At 56.5% G+C, this 19,760-nt stretch overlaps 6 protein-coding genes across 6 annotated transcripts; all 6 read left to right on the plus strand.

Annotated features, from left to right (window-relative positions):
- Window positions 1-256: 256 nt before the first annotated feature.
- On the plus strand, window positions 257-3,682 carry JKF63_07910 (uncharacterized protein; the record flags this gene model as incomplete). The annotated part of the gene is made up of 1 exon (XM_067903838.1): window positions 257-3,682. One exon carries the CDS (start codon window positions 257-259, stop codon window positions 3,680-3,682), a length of 3,426 nt encoding a protein of 1,141 aa, XP_067759310.1.
- A 1,481-nt stretch (window positions 3,683-5,163) lies between these two features.
- On the plus strand, window positions 5,164-6,477 carry JKF63_07911 (uncharacterized protein; the record flags this gene model as incomplete). Its single annotated transcript, XM_067903839.1, has 1 exon — window positions 5,164-6,477. One exon carries the CDS (start codon window positions 5,164-5,166, stop codon window positions 6,475-6,477), a length of 1,314 nt encoding a protein of 437 aa, XP_067759311.1.
- A 1,101-nt stretch (window positions 6,478-7,578) lies between these two features.
- JKF63_07912 (uncharacterized protein) lies at window positions 7,579-9,267 on the plus strand (the record flags this gene model as incomplete). The annotated part of the gene is made up of 1 exon (XM_067903840.1): window positions 7,579-9,267. The coding sequence occupies one exon, from the start codon at window positions 7,579-7,581 to the stop codon at window positions 9,265-9,267; it is 1,689 nt and encodes a 562-aa protein (XP_067759312.1).
- A 634-nt stretch (window positions 9,268-9,901) lies between these two features.
- On the plus strand, window positions 9,902-11,158 carry JKF63_07913 (uncharacterized protein; the record flags this gene model as incomplete). Its single annotated transcript, XM_067903841.1, has 1 exon — window positions 9,902-11,158. One exon carries the CDS (start codon window positions 9,902-9,904, stop codon window positions 11,156-11,158), a length of 1,257 nt encoding a protein of 418 aa, XP_067759313.1.
- Window positions 11,159-11,928: 770 nt separating this feature from the next.
- On the plus strand, window positions 11,929-13,308 carry JKF63_07914 (uncharacterized protein; the record flags this gene model as incomplete). The annotated part of the gene is made up of 1 exon (XM_067903842.1): window positions 11,929-13,308. The coding sequence occupies one exon, from the start codon at window positions 11,929-11,931 to the stop codon at window positions 13,306-13,308; it is 1,380 nt and encodes a 459-aa protein (XP_067759314.1).
- A 1,561-nt stretch (window positions 13,309-14,869) lies between these two features.
- JKF63_07915 (uncharacterized protein) lies at window positions 14,870-18,622 on the plus strand (the record flags this gene model as incomplete). The annotated part of the gene is made up of 1 exon (XM_067903843.1): window positions 14,870-18,622. The coding sequence occupies one exon, from the start codon at window positions 14,870-14,872 to the stop codon at window positions 18,620-18,622; it is 3,753 nt and encodes a 1,250-aa protein (XP_067759315.1).
- Window positions 18,623-19,760: the final 1,138 nt, after the last annotated feature.

Raw genomic sequence — 19,760 nt, forward strand, 5'->3', positions numbered from 1 at the left:
CTTAGGTGACGTGTGTGGATGCAATTTTTGTCTGGTTGCGTTTTGTTGACGTGCTTCACTGTGTGTATTCCCCCTCACCCCCCCCACCCCCTGCCTTCCCCCCTCTCCATACCCCCTTTATTTCTGGCGTTTACATCACCACCACAGCAAAACACTCATGGGTGTGGACAAGGCCCTCTCCCTCCCTCGTCCACCAACAACACACACACACACACACAGACGCACTTATATATACATATATAGCGTTATTGCCACAATGAGCCGATACAAAGAGCTCCAGCCCGTGCTTGACGGCATCTTTCACTCGCGTGGGGAGGAGGTGGTGGCCCACGAGATGGTGTCTGATATCACCAGTAAAAAAAAGGCCTTGACGCTGCGGCTGCTCATCCTGTCACACCTCATCGGTAGCAGCGGTAACGCCACGCTCAGTATCCTCACGGTAGACTCACACAAGCAACGGGTGAAGCTTAAGTCTGCCTTCGCCCTGGATCGGTTGGTCGACATCTCGAGCGAGGGAAGCTTCGATGCAACCTTCCACTTTGGTGCCAGTGGCGTGTTGTCTGTCAGCTTCGAGTCCCACATACAACGAGAGATGTTCGTCGCCGCTACTCGACGCATTCGCGCGACGCCGTCATCGTCCTCCAGGGGCCGTGACGCCTACGCCGAGAAGCGGCTGAGCGTTATCCACGGTGTGCTCTCAGGGGCGATGGGCGCCGAGGTAGAGGCCGACGCTGCGGCGCGAGTGCGAAAGCTTCGTCAGGACAAGCGACGCGTCTTCACAACAGAGGAGGAGGAGCACCTGTTGCGACATATGGGCACTGGCGGGGCCGGGTTCGACGACATCAAGCAGTTTCAGGAAGTTCTCCTCCGCCGTCAGAAGAGTTCCGAGCTCAGATCGCTCGATCTGCTCACCACCTCGGAGGCTGCGTGGCACGAGGCGCAGCGGCAGTTGCAGGGCCTCGTCCAGGACGTGGAGGAGGTGGAACGGCGCATCGAGTCGTACTCAACTCATCTTTTATCCAAGAAGAATGTCATCCAGTTAGTGGAGCACGACAATAACACACTGCAACGACGGCAGCAGAACCTAGAGTCTCTCTATTTGATGATGTCCGATCTGCGCTACCAGCTGCAGCTCGCGCCGGCGACGATGTCGCTGCTGAGCCGCTTGCGGACCATACCCGACGATAGCCTTGTGGCCTTCTTCTCCGAAGGCAGCAACGCGGCTACGCTGTCGGCAGCCATGAAGCAGATGCAGAGTGTACTGCAAAACCCGAAGCTGGACAGTGATTTCCCTATCACCGCCGTCGCGGAGAGGAAGGCCTTTTTTCTGGAACAGCGAAGAATGATTGCACAACGCTCCAAGTCGTACATCATGACCACAATCGAGTACTTCGAGTCCGCGTACCTCTCGGACAAGACGCGGTACAGTCGTGATGCGTCGCTTGTGTGGCGATTGCACGTGGAGCTGGCGCACAAACTGCTGAACATAAGCGATATTATCCGTGCTCTCGGGCGTATTGATGTGGAGGGCTTTAATAACGCACTACGCAAATATCGGATGAGCATGCAGAGGGTTTATGCGCTGGAGATCACGCGCTTCTTCAAATGCCTCAAGAGGCAGGTGAAGAAGGTGAACACCTGGCGGGGCCCCTTCCTCCTCGGCTCCTCCGAGTCGCGGAAGGAGTCCCTGTCGATGCACATGGAGACGGCCCAGGCCGGCGCGACGCCGAGGATGCATTCCCGCAGCGTGCTCACAACACCAGCACTCACTCCTCGAATGACACACTTTGACAATGACTCAGACTACGGCATCGGGGCTGGTGGTCGGCTAGCCTCTGGCGTTGATGGCAACGAAGACCACACGTACCTCTCTGTCCAGTTCCCATCTGTGGGGGATTTGGACATGGAAGGCATTGTCCCTGAGTCGGCCATTGAGTTGTACCAGAGCACGAACACACTGCGCCGGATGAACGTGCGAGCTGAGAAATCGTCCGCGATGAGCGGCTTCAAGTCCCTCACCCCTGTCCACACCAGCGGTGGCGGGTACGTACGGCCCGATCTCGCCTTCGCGATCGCGCTGGAGTCGTCTGTGCTAGCGGTGATTCACGAGGAGGTTATTCTCAACCGCTGCTTCGACTTATTCAGCGAACCAGCAGAAAAGGATGATGACGGCCAAGGTGGCGCAGAATCCTTCAGTGCCAGCGTCAACACCCTGCCGGGCGGTGCCAAGAAGACAGGCGCTGCCACTCCCATCGATGCGGCGACGGTGGACCGCGCGCAGCTCAGGCAAGAGTCCTTGCTGGAGCTATTTGGTGGCGTCGATACGAATCATCTTGTACGCACTCTTCAAGGGTTATCGCCTCGCTCCAATGCGCCGAGCTCCCGCGCGAGTAGCCAGGGCATTGGTCTGCCACCTCGTCCACCTCCGGCAGGGTACGGCGGAGGTGGCGGTGAGGTTCCGTTGCATCATCGGCGGACGTGGAGCAGGGCGTCATCGACGGTGTACAGTTTCGACCACCACTCTGTCAGAGGTGACGACATGGATGGCAGCGGTCCTGAAGGTGAGGCCAGCTGTGCCTCCCGCACCACATTGCACCAACTTTTTCTCATTCGCACGCTGCGTGACTTGGCGCTTTTCCTCGTAGAAAAGTGTGATCGTGTGTATTGCATCCCCATCTTGTGTATGTTGCGCGCCTACCGCTCCACCACGGCTGACAAGGCCATGCTGCCGTCGAAGAGCGCCTTCTGTCAGGCGATGCTGGCGGAGGTGGAGACCGTGATGGTGCGTGGCATGATGCAGTTTGTGGCGGAGCAGACAGACTCTATTCACCGGTGCCGCAAGCGGTATGTGGTGCATCCCACGGCGCTGCTGCACTGCTTCTCCAAGATGCCGGCCCTCTTCCTGCGGCTTGAGGCGGTGCACAACGCCCTAGCAGCCAACGTGTGTGACCGCACGGAGTACGCCTCCATCGCGCTGAGTCTCGTCAACCAGTCATTCGATGCGCTGGACCAGATTACAGACGTGAAGGCCGGCGGCGACAAGCAGAACAAGCAGCGGCTGAAGCTGAACCAGCTCATTGCGCAGAAGGTGCACTCCGTGATTAGTGGCGTGGAGGTGGACATCAACTCACTCAAGTGGGTCTTTATCCAGCAGTACCGCCATCAGTCGTTCTTCTGCGCGTTTTATTCAACGATGCCAAGCGACAGCTTCGCGGTGGAGCTGCTGCACGACCACTATGAGTCAGCGAAGGTGAAGCGGGACCGCTACGAGGAGCTATATCTGACGCGTGTGCTTCTCGTGCGCAGCTTCCCGGTCTTTGGAGTCTTCGTGCTCTCCGCGGAGGACCTCTCGATGATCTACTCAAGGGAGGAGCTGCATCATCATAAGGCGCTTTCCGTGGACGCAGTCAGTGCGGTGATTGGCGGGCTCGAGAAGGAAATGCGCTGCGGGGTGGGGGCGAGCGCAGCGCGGATGAAAAAACATTTTTTGAGGGATGTGGACCTCAATGGCAACGAGGCTTCTTTCCATAAAACGCTGCTGCAGCGCACCTGGCAGCACTTCTCCTCACTGCTGCTCCAGAAATTTGACTTCGTGGTAAAGCTGCTCACATCGCCGGTGTATCGTGACATATCCCTGTCCGTGTCGCGCTCAGACGTTCTGGGGATGCTCGCGGCTTACTAGACGGCAAGAGAGAGGGCAGGGGCGGGGTAAGGCTCGCGGCAACTGCCTGTCGTCGTATCGGCAGGTAAGACTCCATAGTTGCTGCAAACGCCGTGGAAGGGGAAAAGTCGAGACACACACACACACACACACACACACGCTCTGCCAGAAGCGAGAGAGAAGCCTGGGCATCGACTCTTCCGTCTTCCCAAAACTGTTGCACTTCTCTAGCCCTGTGTGTCATTGTCCATCTTCACTTTGTTGCGTCAATTCCCTTTCAGCGTCGCATGTTATTTTTATTCCCGCGTTCGCCCCTCCCCCCTTTTTTTAATTATTTTTCACCGCCTTGGACGTATTTGGTTGGACTGTGCACGTCTGCCCGGGTTTACAAATTCTCGCCTGTCATCGCCTGTTGTCCTCCTCCTCATACATGTCAGTGTCTTTTTCCCCTCTACCCCCTCATTTTCTGCTGTTTTTTTTTGTGTCTGATGAAATCCAGAGAAGAACGAAGGGCAATAGAAGAAGACAAGGGAAAGGAGGGAGGGAGGGAGGGATGAAGAGGAGGGGGGGGGAGCTGATGGGTGTGCATGCACAGAGCTCCCCCCCCTCCCCCCCAAGCCACTCCGACGTGGAAAATACCCCAATCGCATGCGCAAGCATCAATCCCCCCCTTTTTCCGATGATGGGTATGTACACATACACACATTATATATATATATATAATATGTGTGTACATACCCAACGCGGGGGAGGGGGGTGAGGGGAGGGGGAGAGATGCACCGAGTTGTCTCTATGTTGCTTCCTCACTTTTTACTATTTTTTTTTTCTTGGCTGCTCCGGAACCGTCTCCCTCTCTTCCCCCTCACCCTCAAAAAAAAGGGGGAGAGGAGGTGGAGTTCGCGTAAAAGGTGTCGTATACACGCATACACTCGCAACACGCGCATAATAATAAAGGCTGACATGCACGTCATTGTGTATCGTAATGTACATTGATGCGGTCGGCGAGTTTTGCCCTCTTCCCTTTTCTGTGGGTTGAGAGGTGCCTCGGGTGGGGTGGGTGGGGGGTGGGGGTGACATCACAGCGATGTCGACTGACTATTTCAATGTTCCATGTGGTTCAATCACTCTCTCTCTCTTTTTTTTCTTTGTTCTCCCTTCTTGCGCCTTCGTTAATAGGCGCAGACACCCACGCCCACATTACAAGCACACGCGCACACCTACACAGGGACGCCGTGTGCTTTTACACGTCTATGGGTATGTGTTGTGTGTGTCTGTGCGAGTGCTGTTGTTAGTTGGATAAGAGCTGCGACTGCTTTCATGAGCAGCATTCCCGGCTCCCTTTGGACCTCCTCTTCCCGTGTTGAGATGCACAGGGTGGGCCTCGCCGGAGCAACAGTAGCAGCAGAGTAGCAGTAGCAGCACTCGCAACAAAGCGGGAAAAAAGGGCTTGGACACAGCGCAAGCTCAAAAATCGAGAGTGTTGAGAGAAGAGTTTCGCAACGATGTTGCACTCAACGCGGATGCGGTGCATTGGGGTGCACATACCCAGCGCCAAGGAGCTGGATGATCAGCTGCTGCTCAATCGTCTGCGAAGGTCGCGACCGAAAAGTATTTTTTCCATGAAGGCTCTCACAGCAGGCCGCATGCAGGGCTTCATAGCCGCTGCTGGTATCGTTCTCGGCGCTGCCGTTTTTCTGGGTCCGTGGCTCTGGGAGGAGGTGCAGGAGCTGATGGGCAACCGGTACGTTCCCCTTCCCCCGTCGCAGATGCCCCGCACCTCACCGGAGTGGTGGGAGAACGAGTGGCGCAAAATGAACCCGTTGTGGCGGGCGGGTGAGTCGATGGCCGACTTCTTCGTTGGCCCCTATCGTTTTGTAAAGGAGCAAACAGGGCGCGACTTGTCCTCTGCACAGGATTTTCTACGAACCTCAACATCACCACCACCACCACCACCACCGTCGTCGTCGTCGTCGTCGTCTTTGTTTGGAGTGGGTGAAAAAAGACACTTCAGCTTTGTGCATCGTTTCCTGTACATGTTCTGGCGAGGGGTATCTCCCGCTTTTTTTACTGATCTCGCCACAAGTCGTGGTGGTGCAGAGGGGGCCAGTAAGAGTGGGGGGGATGCTCGCGGCGCCTCTGTTTCCCCCGTGTTGCTGCCGAGCCCGCCATTGATGTTGGTGCCGCTTTGCGGTGACTCCCCGATCATCCGCACCGCGGTACTACAGGGCTTTGAGGTGGATGCTGTGGACTCCTCTCAGACCGCCATACAGTCAGCCGTCAGCCGCACCGAGGAGGGCCTACCGCAGGGCCTCTACTCAAGAGTTCACCTGCACTGGCACGACTTCTTATCTCCTGAGCTGTGGGAGGGGCCATTGAAGGGAAAGAGGTACGACGTTATTTACGAGCGTCAGGGCATGACCTCGCTAAACCGGGAGCAGCGACCGGACTACGCTTATCTGCTGAAGCGTGCCCTGAAGGACAATGGCCTGATCTATGTTGAGGGCATCTTCCGCACGGGACGGGTGAAAGGCAATAAGTTGGTGGGGCCACCCTATTCCCTGTCGAGGCGAGAGTTGGAGCAGCTGTTTCCCCTAAGCGAGGGTTACTATGTGCGGTGCGAGGAGAAGACGGACGCGATGCTGCAGCTAAGCCGCGAGAACCGCATCCTCAAGCGAGTGCCCAAGGAGCGTTACGTGACTCCGTTCAGCTGTGTGGTGTTTCGTGAGGCCACCGTCAATATGCGAACACGAACGGAGCCGCTGCAGCGCCCCGAACCACCGATATTGACACCTCCACAAGAGAAATTCGTATGGTAGTCGAGGCGATGGGTCCTCTCGTCGTATTCGGCTCGCTGTAGTTGGCGTGACTCCCTCCGTGGGCGGGGGAGGCGCTGCTACTTTTTCAATCCTGTCTTTGGCGTCGAGGTCATCGTCACTAGATGCGTCTCTGTCTCCCTTCTCCACGTGCGTACACACCCACTTGCGCACATGCGAACCAATTCGGAGATGTTTTTTTCTATTTTTCAGAGGGGGAGAAGAGGCGAGCGGCTCGGCAGACATGCGTCTGCATGTGCACTCATGTGCTCCTCTCCACCGTTTGAGTGCGGTCGGCGGCGTCGGTGGATGATCTCATGGATCGTGCGGGGATGTATCGTTATTTATTCCTTCACATGTGTTTTTAGGGGGGGGGTATGGGAGGGAAAAAGAGAAGAAGTTGCGACAAAGTGTTTTCTTTGGTGTGATCCCCTCCGCTAGGTCCTTCTCGATGTCTCTCCTGCAACGGATACTTCACCTGGTGCACACAGCCCTCCCCCCCCTGTCAAGACAATGGTCAAACGAGCACAGCGATTGAAACATGGACAGCGAGGTGGTGCATCGGTACACCGCGTCACATATATGCACTTGGAAGTTCGCTCCAGCAACAGCGAACTTCGTAGGGAGCTGCTCATGTGTGTGTGTGTGTGTGTGTGTGTGTGTCTGGGGCAACACTTGCACACACGCGCACATGTATATATATATATATGCATGTAATATATTTCTATTCTGTATATTGGCGCCCCCTTGCTCATGCGAAGCTTGCAATCTGATGGGAAGACGTCACCGGTTTTCTTGTTCTAATGAAAACGCGGCTTATCCCTCTCCTCCTCCTCCTTGCTGTTCCTCCTCCCACGTATCTCCCTCCTGGTGTATCTTGCCCCACTCCTCTTCCCTCGCTCTTTATTCTCTATTTTTTTTTTCTGTCTCTCTCAACAACTCCGCAGCCTTGTCCCGCAAAAAACAAAAAAGGGGAAAAGAGCCACCCGCACACCCGCACACCCGCACCCGCCCATCCCCCAAAATCCTCAACCCACGCGTTGGGACGACGTCGTCTTCTTCACCTCCCCAATTTGACTCCCCGGTCCGACGGGCGGCAGAGCCATGTGCGACTTTAGTGTATTGGGGTTGCGGGGATGCATGCTGACTCGACGGCTGTGGCCCTTCGATGTGGCACGGCGAAGCGGCGGTATTTCGATGTGCTCAACGACGTTCTCGTCTAAGCGGTCTCAGGCTACGGGTGCGGGGGGTATGCCCCTTCCCCCTCCTTCTCCTCCTCCCACATCATCGTCCTCCTCTCCAGTTCCGGCGCCGGTGAGCGCCAACACGCTCTACCGCAATGACGCTGCGGGGAACAACGCCATCCCTTTTGGTCGTCACTTATCACCTGGGGAGTTGGCGTTACCCCAGAGCCCCCGGGGGTCGCACCTGTCGGCGCGCAACATCGCCATAGAGGCTCTGCAGATGAAAAAACTTCACCAGGAGCGCGGCGGCAATCCGATGTTGGCCCAGCAGGCTCGTCGCGTGCTCTTTGCCACTTCGATCGCTGGGCAGAATATCGACGCCCGCACCGTCGCACTTCTTCTGAACACGGCCGTGTACTTCGGCATGGAGAGCGACGCACGCGTGGTGCGGGAGTGCATTGATTTCTGTTTGAGGAACGACAAGTTCATCTCGCTGGACATTATGCCCATCGTGGTCACAGCGTGCGCCACGCTCAAGTCGCGTGACGCGCGCGAGGTGATTGAACTGCAGGCGATCAAGGCCACCAAGAACGCGCGCTTCCTGGATGCGAAGGGTGTCACAAACATCATTAGCGCTTTCTCAAAGACGAGCATCAATCATGAAAAGCTGTTCGGGCTGCTCTCGATGCGTGTGCAGACCCTCGCGCGCGTGGGTGAGTTTGAGGCCGCCCATCTGGTGATTCTCGCCAACGCCTTTGCGAGGCTGCGCTTTAGAGAGCAGAATGTTTTCAGTGCCATCGCGCGGCGTGCCATGTCACTGCGAGAGCGCGTCACCGTGAACGAGTTGGTGCCCCTCATCAACGCCTTCTCCAAGGCGGGGCTCAAGGACCCGAAGCTGAGCAAGCGGTTCGCGGGGAAGGCCATGGAGTACGTGGACCAGATGAACGCCGAGCAGGTATCGATGATGTTCCAGTCTTTTGCCTACTTCGGTATCCGCTACGATCAGCTCTTCGGCGTGCTGACCAACCGCGCTGTAGAACTGATCGACGAGTTCAACGCGCAGTACATCAGCACGACACTTGCCGCCTTCCAACGCATCGGCATCAACAACCCCGAGCTGTTCGACAACCTGGCCGAGCGTGCGCTTGCAGTGGTGCAGGATCACGATGCAAAGGATATCGCCATGACCGTTACAGCGCTAGCGCACTTTGGCCTCAAGGATGAGGAGCTGTTCAAGCGACTGGCGTCGCACGCCGCATCCATTGCGGATCAGTTCGACTCGATGGGGTTGGTGAACACAATCCACGCGTTTGCTCGCACGTTCTTTCTTCAAGAGGACATGGTCGTTGCCTTGTCGGAGCGCTGTGTGTATGTCTGCCGTCACCTCGACGCAAATCAGGTGCGCCGCCTACTCTGGTCGCTCGCCAAGTTCCAAGTGAAGGACCCCCGCATCCTTACCCCGGTTTTTAACCGCTGCCTCGCTCTTCACCAAGACTTCTTCTCTGACCCGATGGGTGGGGAGGAGATCGAGGAGATCTTTGATGCCTTTGGACCCAACTTCTGCCCTCCCCTTTACCAGCTCTACATGTCGCGGGGGAGTAGCGTATAATTAGGTCACTGGTTCGTGTGTGTGTGTGTGTGTGTGTTTTGTGTGTTTTGTGTGTGTGTTGCGTGTGTGCGTGTGCGTTGGCTGGAGGCCTCCCTTCCCTTTCCTTTCCTTCCCTTCCCTCCGCTCCTCTTTCCTTTTGCTTCGACTACGTGCTCAGGGAGTTGGGGGAGGGAGGGAGGGGAGGGGAGGGGTGTGTGCCCTCGTGGTGCGTGTGGGATCGGTCACAGTGCAAGACGTTGGTAACAATGCCGGAATATCGTCAAGAAGGGACAAAAGAAAAACAAAAAAGACGCGACTCGGGACATTTTATTGGATTCGACAATGTTGTTGATGTATTGTGGCGGTGCTGCATAGGAGAGACAGCCCCCCCCCCCTCCCCTCCCCTCCTTCCTTCCTTCCTTCCTTCCTTCCCCTATCCGATTCGTTTTTTTCTCCTGTCATGCCCCTCTAGTGAATTTATGGTGTCTCCTGCTCCGTGGTAAGGAGGAGAAAACGTGAACACAACAATACACAAACCGCGGTTGTGGGCAGGCAAGCACGCACACCCACACACGCACCCACACAAACACACGGGGGCACTTCCCCTCCCCCCTTCCCCCCCTTCCCCATTGCCAATCTTTTGGATCCACATTTAATGAAGCCGAACGCCGATGAATCAAGTAAAACGTCGTCGGTGCGGCAGATGCTGCGCCAACAGCGCGAGCTGCAGGAGATGCGCAAATTTGGTTTAGCACCACTCGCCGTGGATACAGAGACGCACCAGGAGATCAGCCCCAACATTCCAGAGTTTATCTCGCGTGCGCCGTGGTACTACGGTGCAACAGGCCCTACACTCGTTCATCAGCGCAAGCAAAGTGACGGCACCACCACTCAGGTGCCAGTTGACGTATTGGATGAAAAAGTAGACCGCATCGTGGTCAAGGGCCAAGCGACTCGCTTCACCGCCGGCGCATGCAAGAACTGCGGCTCCCGCACTCACAAGACGAGCGAGTGTTACCAGGCCAAGAAGAAGGTCGGTAGTGTCTACACGAATCGCGTCACCGGGGAAGACATCGAGACGCACCAGGAGGTCAAGACGTACTCGCAGAAGCGCGACCGTTTTGTTGGCGAGGTTGGCGTTGACTTGATGGGTGGGGTGCGCCAGAGCGAAGAGGCTGACGATGTCGATGTTTCGGCACCGGCAACGGCGCGCCATCGCCCCGAAGATGTCTTTGGAAGCCGCACGGCACAGCACGGAGGGGCGGAGGTGAAGGAGCTGCCCAAGTATCTGCACAATTTGGATCAGCAAGACGGCCTCTTTTTTGACCCCAAGACCGGCTCGATGCGCGCGAACCCGAACGCCGGTGACTCGACCAATACTTTTCGAGGGGACCTGGAGCGATATCGCACTGGCGACTTTTATAACTACGTCGAGTCACAGTATCGTTTTCTGACAGGAAAGTCGAAATCCTTTGTGGACTTCGAGTTCGATGATGAGATGCGCAGGTCACATGAGCAGCCGTCGCAGCAACAACAGGACCAGCACGGTACAGGTGGGCCAGTAGCGAAGACGTTAGTGGAAACACCACAGGATGTTCTTCTGCGCTCTTTATACGGCACGGGAGCGCCAACATTCGACACCGATCTGCCACCCGTATCTGCCCCTGAGAACAAGACGTCCCCGCCATCTACATCTTCTGCTCTTCCGATAGGCTCACCAGCCCCGACGGCAAGTGCGGCCGCGACCGCGCACTCCAGTATTCAGGAAGCTTCCCTCTCATGGGTGCCCACACGCAACGGCCACGCTGCCGTATACGGAAGCTACTTTGACCCAATAAGCTTTCGGTGGGGCTACGCGTGTTGCAGGGCCATTGGCAAAGACGCGACTAGCTGCCGCGTGACACACGCGTGACGTCCATGGGAGAGTTATGCCCCCCCCCCCCTCCCTCTCCCCCTCTCCCCCTCACCTGCTGTTCCCTCACACACACACATACGGACAGAAGTATCTTTGTCTCTTGGCCTGGTGCTGATGCCACCTCCCCTCCCGCGCATGTTTCGTTCTATGTTGTTGGCCCCTTAGCCAACGTAGAGAACACCACGATAAATTTCAAAATAAATAAAGACAACAGCAACAGCTAAACAAAGAGGAGGGGAGGGGGGAGGAAGGGGAGGACGGGAGAGGCGCGATGGTGATTGCGCCACACATCCTATACGCGTATATAAACATGCATCTGTTTGCATCCGCGTTTACGCATGTCTGAGAAGGAGGAGGAGAGAGGGGAAAGAGGCAGTACGTGTGTATGTGTGTACGTGTCTGGGGTATCAACCAAGACAGGACCGACACTCGTCTCCTTTTTGAGGCCCCCAATCCCCCCCGCCGCCGGTCCTCCTCCACACTTTCTTCTTACACCTCACGTACCTCTTTCTTTTTCTCTGGTTGTGGCCCTCTCCCTGTTTCCACAAGGACATTCCCAGTTGCACCTCTCTCTACAGCATTTGCTTCTTGGGTTCGAGTTGCACATTCTACACACACCAGTGCGCGTGTGCATTCATGTTGTGTCGTCCCTCACCAAAGCGTGGCCCCGAAAATTTTTTTTTTTATTATACGTCTGTCTCGTTCTCTTCTGTACTGATCGTGTGTCGTTCCCCCTGGTGGTCCATCGCTCAGATTCGCTTTCAGCAATGGAGGTCTCCCCGAGCGCTGCACCCACGACCGTGCCGACGGACAAAACGTTGGCGGAGCGGCGCACGGCTGCCACACTTGACGATGGGGCGGCCACCTTGGCACTTGAGACACAGAAGAGAGGCGACTCAGATCCGTGGTTGTCGATTGAGCTTGCGCGGCGCAGGGTGAGTCGTTACCTGCAACCAACGCTTCTCATTCAAGGCCGTCCCATCCCCGGGACGGATGTGAGGACTTATTACAAGTGTGATCACATGCGCCGTAGCGGATCCTACAAGGAGCGTGGCAGCCTCAACGCGCTTCTCTGCCTACCAAAAGAGAAGCGAGAAAAGGGGGTGATTGCGGCCTCGGCAGGCAATCACGCGCTGGCGCTGGCGTACCACGGCGGGAATCTCGGCATTCCCGTAACGGTGGTGATGCCGCTCAACGCCCCGATCGTGAAGCGGGAGAACTGCAAAAACTTTGGTGCGAATGTCATTCTTCACGGCAAAGACTTTGGCGCCGCCAAGGAGAAGGCGGTGCACCTGGCTCAGGAAAAGGGGTACACCTACGTGAATGGCTTCGACGATCTGAACGTGATCGCTGGTGCCGGCACATGTGGGCTGGAGATCCTTGACCAGCTGCCATCCGTGGATGTGATTATTGTGCCTGTGGGCGGCGGCGGTCTCCTCGCCGGCATCGCCCTCGCCGTGAAGAAGTTGAGCCCGAAAGTGAAGGTGATCGGCGTGGAGTCAGAGCGGTGTGCCAGTGCTACGTGTGCCCTCAAGGCAGGGAAGCCGATATACACTCCTGTCGGTGCGGGAGGTACCGTTGCGGACGGCTTGGCTGTGAACGTGGTTGGCGCGAACACATTTGCTGTGATTCGTGAGTATGTGGACTCCATTATCACTGTACCTGAGTCTTACATCACTCGTGCAATCTTGCACATGCTGGAGGTGGAGAAGATGGTGGTGGAAGGCGCCGGCGCGACGGCCCTCGCGGCCATCATGGCAGGCAGGCTAGACGCTGAGCTCAAGGGCAAGAACGTTGTAACACTTATCACTGGTGGCAACATCGACATAATGCTCATAGGGCGTGTCATCAACCAGGGCCTCTACGCCTCTGGCCGCCTCCATATGTTCGACGTCGCCATCTCCAACCGCGTTGGGGGTATCGCAAACTTCATGACTGCGCTTGCAAAGACCGGGGCATCGGTCAGGGCGGTTTCGCAAGAGACCCCGCTCGTCACCGACATCAATGTGACAACGCTGCACATGGAGGTGGAGACAACAGATCTTGAGCACTGGACGTCGGTGGTGGCGATGATGAAGCAGTCGGGCTTCGTTTTACTACCCTACAGTGGTCAAAAGTACAACAACGTGGACTTGTCAAAGTTGTAAGAGACCCCCGACTGCGTCAGTGAGGGACTTGTGACTCTGTTTAACGGCGGGGGTCGCTGTGGATGCAATAAAGGGGTTCGTGGAGGTGATGTCCTGCCCCCCCTCCCCCCCTCCCCCCATCATCTTCGTCATTCTATCGGCTCGCACGCCCAACACCCCCACGGCTGTGTAACACCATTCACGCACTCACCCACTCACTAGCTTCTGCGATCGTGAGCGTAGTTCCCCGGTTTCTTCGTCGGTTTGGACGTGCTTCTCTCTTCCTTTATGTCCTCCCCCCCCTCTCGACCTCTTTTTTTTTCCATATTGATATATACAAATATATTATATATATAATATATATAGTATATACTGTATATATAGTATATTATATATATATATATTATTCAGTCTTATTGAAATTCTGTTCGTCTTTTTTTTTTGTTTCTAGTGAAGGGGGAGAGGGGCTGCATCACGCACTTCTCTTCCCTACATCTCTCGTCATATCGCCCCCTTTTTCGTTTGTTCCCCCTCCCTCCCCCCCTCCTCCCCTCCCTCCCAAATCTAACATCCAGCGTTTCCCCACGTGCTGCTCAGCCCCATTACTCCAAAAAGGAAGGAGGGAGGGATGTGTACGCGCTTTTTTTTTGTCATTGTCTGTGACACTCCGCAATTTTTTTTTTTCGAGAAGCTAGACACACACACAAAAAAAAAAACAACAACAACCAAGCAAACAGACAAGCGAGCATTGCAGTTCCCAGTGCCAGCCAGCTGAGCGTGACATCCCCCCACTCTGGATACATACGCACACACCGGTGTTTATACACACAACGACCCCAATCAAGCCGTCTAGAGTAACTCGTGGAGCAACAGTAAAACATATATGCCGACGACCGCTCAAGAACGGTTATTTCCGAGAGACACTGAAAAGGGGTCGGCGCTCGGGCATATGTGTGACCATTGCACTTGAGTATGTACGTTTGTGTGTGTGTGTGTCTGTGTATCCATGTATACAGCCTTCACCTTCCAACTCTTCCTCATTTTCGAGTACCCCCCCCTCTTTCTGCCGTTCTCGCCGCTCTCATCTCTTCTGCGTGGAAGCATCTATTGACTGCGCACGCACCCCCCCTTTTTTTCTCTACCCCTCTTTTACAGTCCCCCCCCACTGCCACTTTCCCCGCTCCGTCTGCCAGCCGCTGGCTGCGCATTATTTTCTCCCCCTTTTATCCCCTCACCTCCCCCCCCTTTTTTTTTACCTTGCCTGCCCCCAGACAAGGGGCATCCGGGGCGGGGGGGGTATCCACGTTCCATTCTTTCGAGCTGAGCTGAGAAGGGTGGGGGCGGTGTGTGTGTGTCTCCCTTGTCGGTGTGCGTACGTGATCTCTGTCTTGCCCTTCAACATCTACCCAGCAGGTTGAAGGGCCACTTTCTCTCTTCCCCCCTCCCCCCCCCTTCTGTGCGTTGTGCCTCACCTCAACAGGGGCCACGTGACAGGGAGAAGAAGCGGGGCATCTGCACCGCCCGCCTTCGCATCACTTCTTTTCACACAAAGCATATTGATCGATTGTGTACATCTCCGCCAATGTTGGTCTACCTCAGCAAGCGCATCGCCATGCCGAATGGCGTGAAGGTGACGTCCACTGCGTGGTGCGAGGAGCAGGGGTGGCTTGCTTGCGGTGGGGAGAATGGTCTGCTGAAGGTGCTCAAGGTGGATGGCGGCCCACAAGGTCAGAGGGCCGGTGGTCTTTCCTCAAATCAAACCCTCGAGGGACACGAATCGACTGTCCACATGGTGACTTGGAACCAGACGTACGGCAAACTGACTAGCTGCGACGTCAGTGGCCGTATTGTGGTATGGATGCTGCACAAGGGAATGTGGTTCGAAGAAATGGTCAACAACCGCAACAGCAGCCGCGTCGTGGACTTTTCGTGGAACCCTGCAGGCACAAAGATATGTATCGCCTACGAGGATGGCACGGTCATCATCGGGGGCGTAGAGGGCAACCGCTACTGGGGCCGTGAGCTGCCCTACACTCTGGCAAAGGTGTGCTGGAGCGCCGATGGCCACTTGATTCTCTTCGGTACCGCGGCGGGTGACGTGTGTGTGCACGACGCCATGAGCGGCGCACAGCTTAGCCAGATCGAGGCCCGCTTCGACAAAGCTGAAGGTCCGTCCCCGTTGGCGGGGTTGTCATGGCACCCAGCAGGGGCGGAGCGACCGGAGCCGCCGGCGACGCTTGCCGTGTGCTACCAGTCCGGCAAGGTGGAGCTCATGACTGGCATTAGTGATGATGAGCCGTACGTGATTGACACGAATTTGCCTCTTCGATGTGTTTCGTGGAACCCACTCGGCACGGTGCTCGCGGTCTCCGGCGTGACACCGAGTGGGACAGGAGATTCATCTGTGGTTGTGACACAGTTCTTTAGTAACGAGGGGGTTCACCTGCGCACGCTGCGGGTGGCTGGAAGCCAATGCGGCGGTCTCACGTGGGAGGGCGGCGGCTTGCGAGTCGCCATCGCCGTTGATTCATCCGTGTACTTCGCGAACGTGCGGCCCGAGTACAAGTACTGCTACTTCAAAAAAACTGTCGTCTTCACCTTCACGGTGCCCGATAAGGTTGAAGAGAGCGTCATGTTTTGGAACATCAATACGAACGAGCGCAAGGTGAAGAGTGTGCGAGGTTTGCTGTACCTTGACGCGTGCAAGGAGGCGTGCGTTCTGGTCAGCCGCCCCGACACGGCTCAGCCGCAGCAGAGCATGATCCAGTTGGTGAACACCATTGGCAGCCCGTTGGAGACGCGCTTTATCGACATGGAGCTCTACACATACGCCATGAACTCCTCCGTCGTCGTGTGCTGCGGCGATGAGTCCATCTACGTATGGCAGTTCCGTGACCCCAGTGCGGTGGTGGACGGGCTTGACCCTGTCTCAATGCAGGCGAGTCGCGCTGAGAGCCTGGAGCGCATCATCCACATCGCCGACATCGTCCGCAGCGACACGACACCTACCATGAAGGTGCGCTCGGCTCTCACAAATGATCTTATTTGTGCTGTGTGTCTCAGCGAGACTCACATGTTCGTTTCTCGCGAGTCTGGAACCCTGCACGTTTATCAGCTCCACCCCCTGCAGCTCGTCTCCAAATCCATCCTTCCTACCCGCGCGCAGTCCATGTCGGCCAACTGTGACTCGACGCAGTTGGCTGTTATGGACCTCGGTGGCATCATGAGTGTATATCCGATGATGCGGGAGAGGTTCTCACTTGTGCCATTCAAGGCTGAACCGATGGATGGTGTGGAGCTGAAGGACGTGTGGAGCATGCGCTGGGCCGTCGACGACCCGCATCGTTTTGCAGTTATGGAGAAGACACGCATGCTCGTGTATAACCGCGGCGTTGCGGAGGAGCCGGTGCAATCGTGCGCGAACCTGTGCAAGTTCAAGTCGCTCAAAATACGTGCGCTGCAGCTGGATGAGCTCTTGCTTGACCCAGAGAGACCCCGAAAGGACTACGTCGTTGATTTCGAGGCACAGCTGCTGCGCGAGATGCGCGCCGTGCTGCGTGACGACACCATCAAGAACGCATATGAGTTTGCCGAGTCGCACAATACGAAGAAGTTGTGGGAGCTGCTGGCAGAGCACGCACTTCTCCAGCTAGACTTCACCTATGCCGAGATGGCATTTATACACTGCAAGGACTACCCTGCCATTCAGTTTGTGAAGCGCGTCCGCAGCCTTGACGACCCGAAAAAGCAGCTCGCTGAGGTGAACGCCTACTACCATCGTTTTGACGAGGCGGAGAGGCTCTACAAGGATGTAGACCGCAAAGACCTTGCACTGGACCTGCGCCACCGTCTCGGCGACTGGTTCGGCGTCGTGCGGCTCGTCCAGGAGGGCGGCGGCGATGAGGCGCTGTTGCTAAAGGCGTGGGAGAACATTGGAGACCACTACGCGGACCGACAGAAGTGGTCCAAGGCTGCGCAGTACTACACTCAGTGTCGCCACTATCGTAAACTAGCCAATGTCTTTTACATCTTTGAGGACTACGAGATGCTCACGCAGCTGATCTCCATGGCTGAGCACGACAAGGAGCTGATGGTGACTCTGGGCAACATGCTGCTGACTGTTGGGCTCGCCGAGGATGCGGCGAAGGCCTTCGTCGCGGCCAGCGAGCCGCGCATGGCGGTGAACGGGTGCGTGCAGGTGAACATGTGGGACCGGGCCATCGCACTTGCGGAGGAGCACCGGCTGGAGGATGTTGGCCAGCTCCTCCAGAAGTACGCCAAGTACCTCATTCAGCGCGAGCGTCTTACTGAGGCGATCGAGCTGTACCGCAAGGCCAGTAAACACGATGAGGCGGCGACGTTGCTGGCGCAACTCGGCAAACGCGCGGCCCTCAGTGACCCCCTGAAGGCGAAGAAGTTCTACGTGCTCTCGGCGCTTGAGGTGCAGAGGTACCGTACCAGTGCGATCGCTCTCAATCGCGACGGCGTCTCGGTGGTCTCGGAGCTGCTCAGCAAAGACCGCAGCGCTGTGTCGGAGCGCACACTCGACGCGGCCTGGCGCGGTGCGGAGGCATACCACTTCCTACTCATGTGCCAGCAGCAGATCGTGGACAAGAACTTCAAGGTTGCACTTGTCCTGGCGATGCGCCTCATGGAGTATGATGACCTGGTGGCGCCGGTCGACAGCTACAGCCTGATTGCCTTAACGGCGTACCTCGTGAAAAACTTTGGTTTGTGCAGCAAGGCATTCGCGCGGCTCGAACAGGCAGAGCGCAACGACGAAGCGGCGGGAGGGTCCACGGCAGCGTTGCCAGCGACGCATCTCGAGAACTTTTCTCTCGACCTCGATGTGACGCAGCGTACGATGGCGAGCACGAGTGGCGGGTTCGCCGGTGGTGTTAACAGCATTACTAGCCGCGGCGGTGACTCTGCACTATCGGGCACCACAACTTCTCTCCAGCTCACCAACCCAAGCAAGGGTGTGACGCGAACAGCCGCCCTGACGTACCCGACCGTGAGTCTGCTTGATCCACCGAGACGCTTTGCCGACCTCGCACAGCGGATTTTCATGGCGCACGCACCGCTGGATACGTCGGTGGAATCGGTGCCGTGCCCGACTTGCGGCAGCTTCAACAAGGAGTGGGCACAGCGCTGCATCAAGTGTCAGCAGCCCTTTGACACGTGCATTGTGAGCGGCTGTGCCATTGCAAGCGAGGATGGGGCGTGGCAATGCGCTGTGTGCCATCGAAAAGCACTGGAGGCAGTTGTGGAGAAGTACCGTAACTGCCCGCTCTGTCACACGCCCAGGAGGGGCCGGGCGCGCCGCGTAATGTGATGTGATGTGGTGTGTGCGTGACCTGGTGATGTACAATATAGAGCACCATTGTTGTATGAGACGGAGAGGGGAGAGATCAATGAAAGTAAGGGCTGGATAGGGGGGGGGGCAGTTGTTGTAGGCTGAGAAAGTGGACGAGGGTGTGGTGGTTTAAAGACACGGACCGCACAATCCCATGCCCGTGCTTCCCTACGTCCTCAGCTGTCGCCTTCATCTACTTGTCCCTCTTTCCTTCTCAATGTTTTTTTTTTTTTGCGCATGCGTATGTCGGTGTGTGTCGCATCATGACGTCAGTGAAGGGTGACAGTGGCCGACAAGAACGCTCCCAGTGTGCAGTTTTTTGCTCGTAGAAACGATTATTTTCACCACCACCACCACCACCACCGTCACCACCACCGTCACACGTTAGGGTGCGCGCGTCCTTTTCTTTATCGAGCAGAAGATGGAAAAAGAGAGAGAGAGACTAAAGAAGGCGAACACCACAGTGCGTCGATGCCCCTCGAAGACATGATGTGTGTCTTCGAGAGGTACGCTTGCCTGTGTCGATATGCCTGAAAGGGGGGGGGAGGGAGCTATGGAAGTACGTGGGTGTCTACGTGGGGCTACTTGTGGAGATGTTGCTGCTCCGCTCTTTTTCTTCCCCCCTCCCCCAGGCCAGATCGACGAACACATGAGTGGGCGCACTCGGACTGCCATAAGTGTACCCCCCCTCCTTTTTTTATTTTTCCCCCCTACGCATATTTCGTCCCGGGAAGAAAAGTTGCCCACATCTTTTTTTTTTTTCGTGATCATCATCATCCCTCATTTATTTTTGTGGCCCTCCCCATTTATCTGACCTCCTTTCTTCCCCTCTCCCTCCTTTCTTCCAACCTGCACACACACACACACACACACACACACACACACACACACACACACACGCACACAAAGCACACATTCACAATCCTCGTCACTCTTCTCGTACAGGCTGGCTTAGGGCCCGGGTGACGTGAACGAAGTGCGGAGGACCGCACGAAAAGCCCCCAAACTGAGAACACGCGCGCACGCTCAGCTAACACTCCTCAGATACACGCAGCGAGTGTGTGTGTGTGTGTGTGTGTGTGTGCAGAGGGGGGGGGGCACTTCGCCGTGGCGACGA

This window comes from Porcisia hertigi, chromosome 8 (genome assembly GCF_017918235.1).
Source record: "Porcisia hertigi strain C119 chromosome 8, whole genome shotgun sequence".
NCBI lineage: Eukaryota > Euglenozoa > Kinetoplastea > Trypanosomatida > Trypanosomatidae > Porcisia > Porcisia hertigi.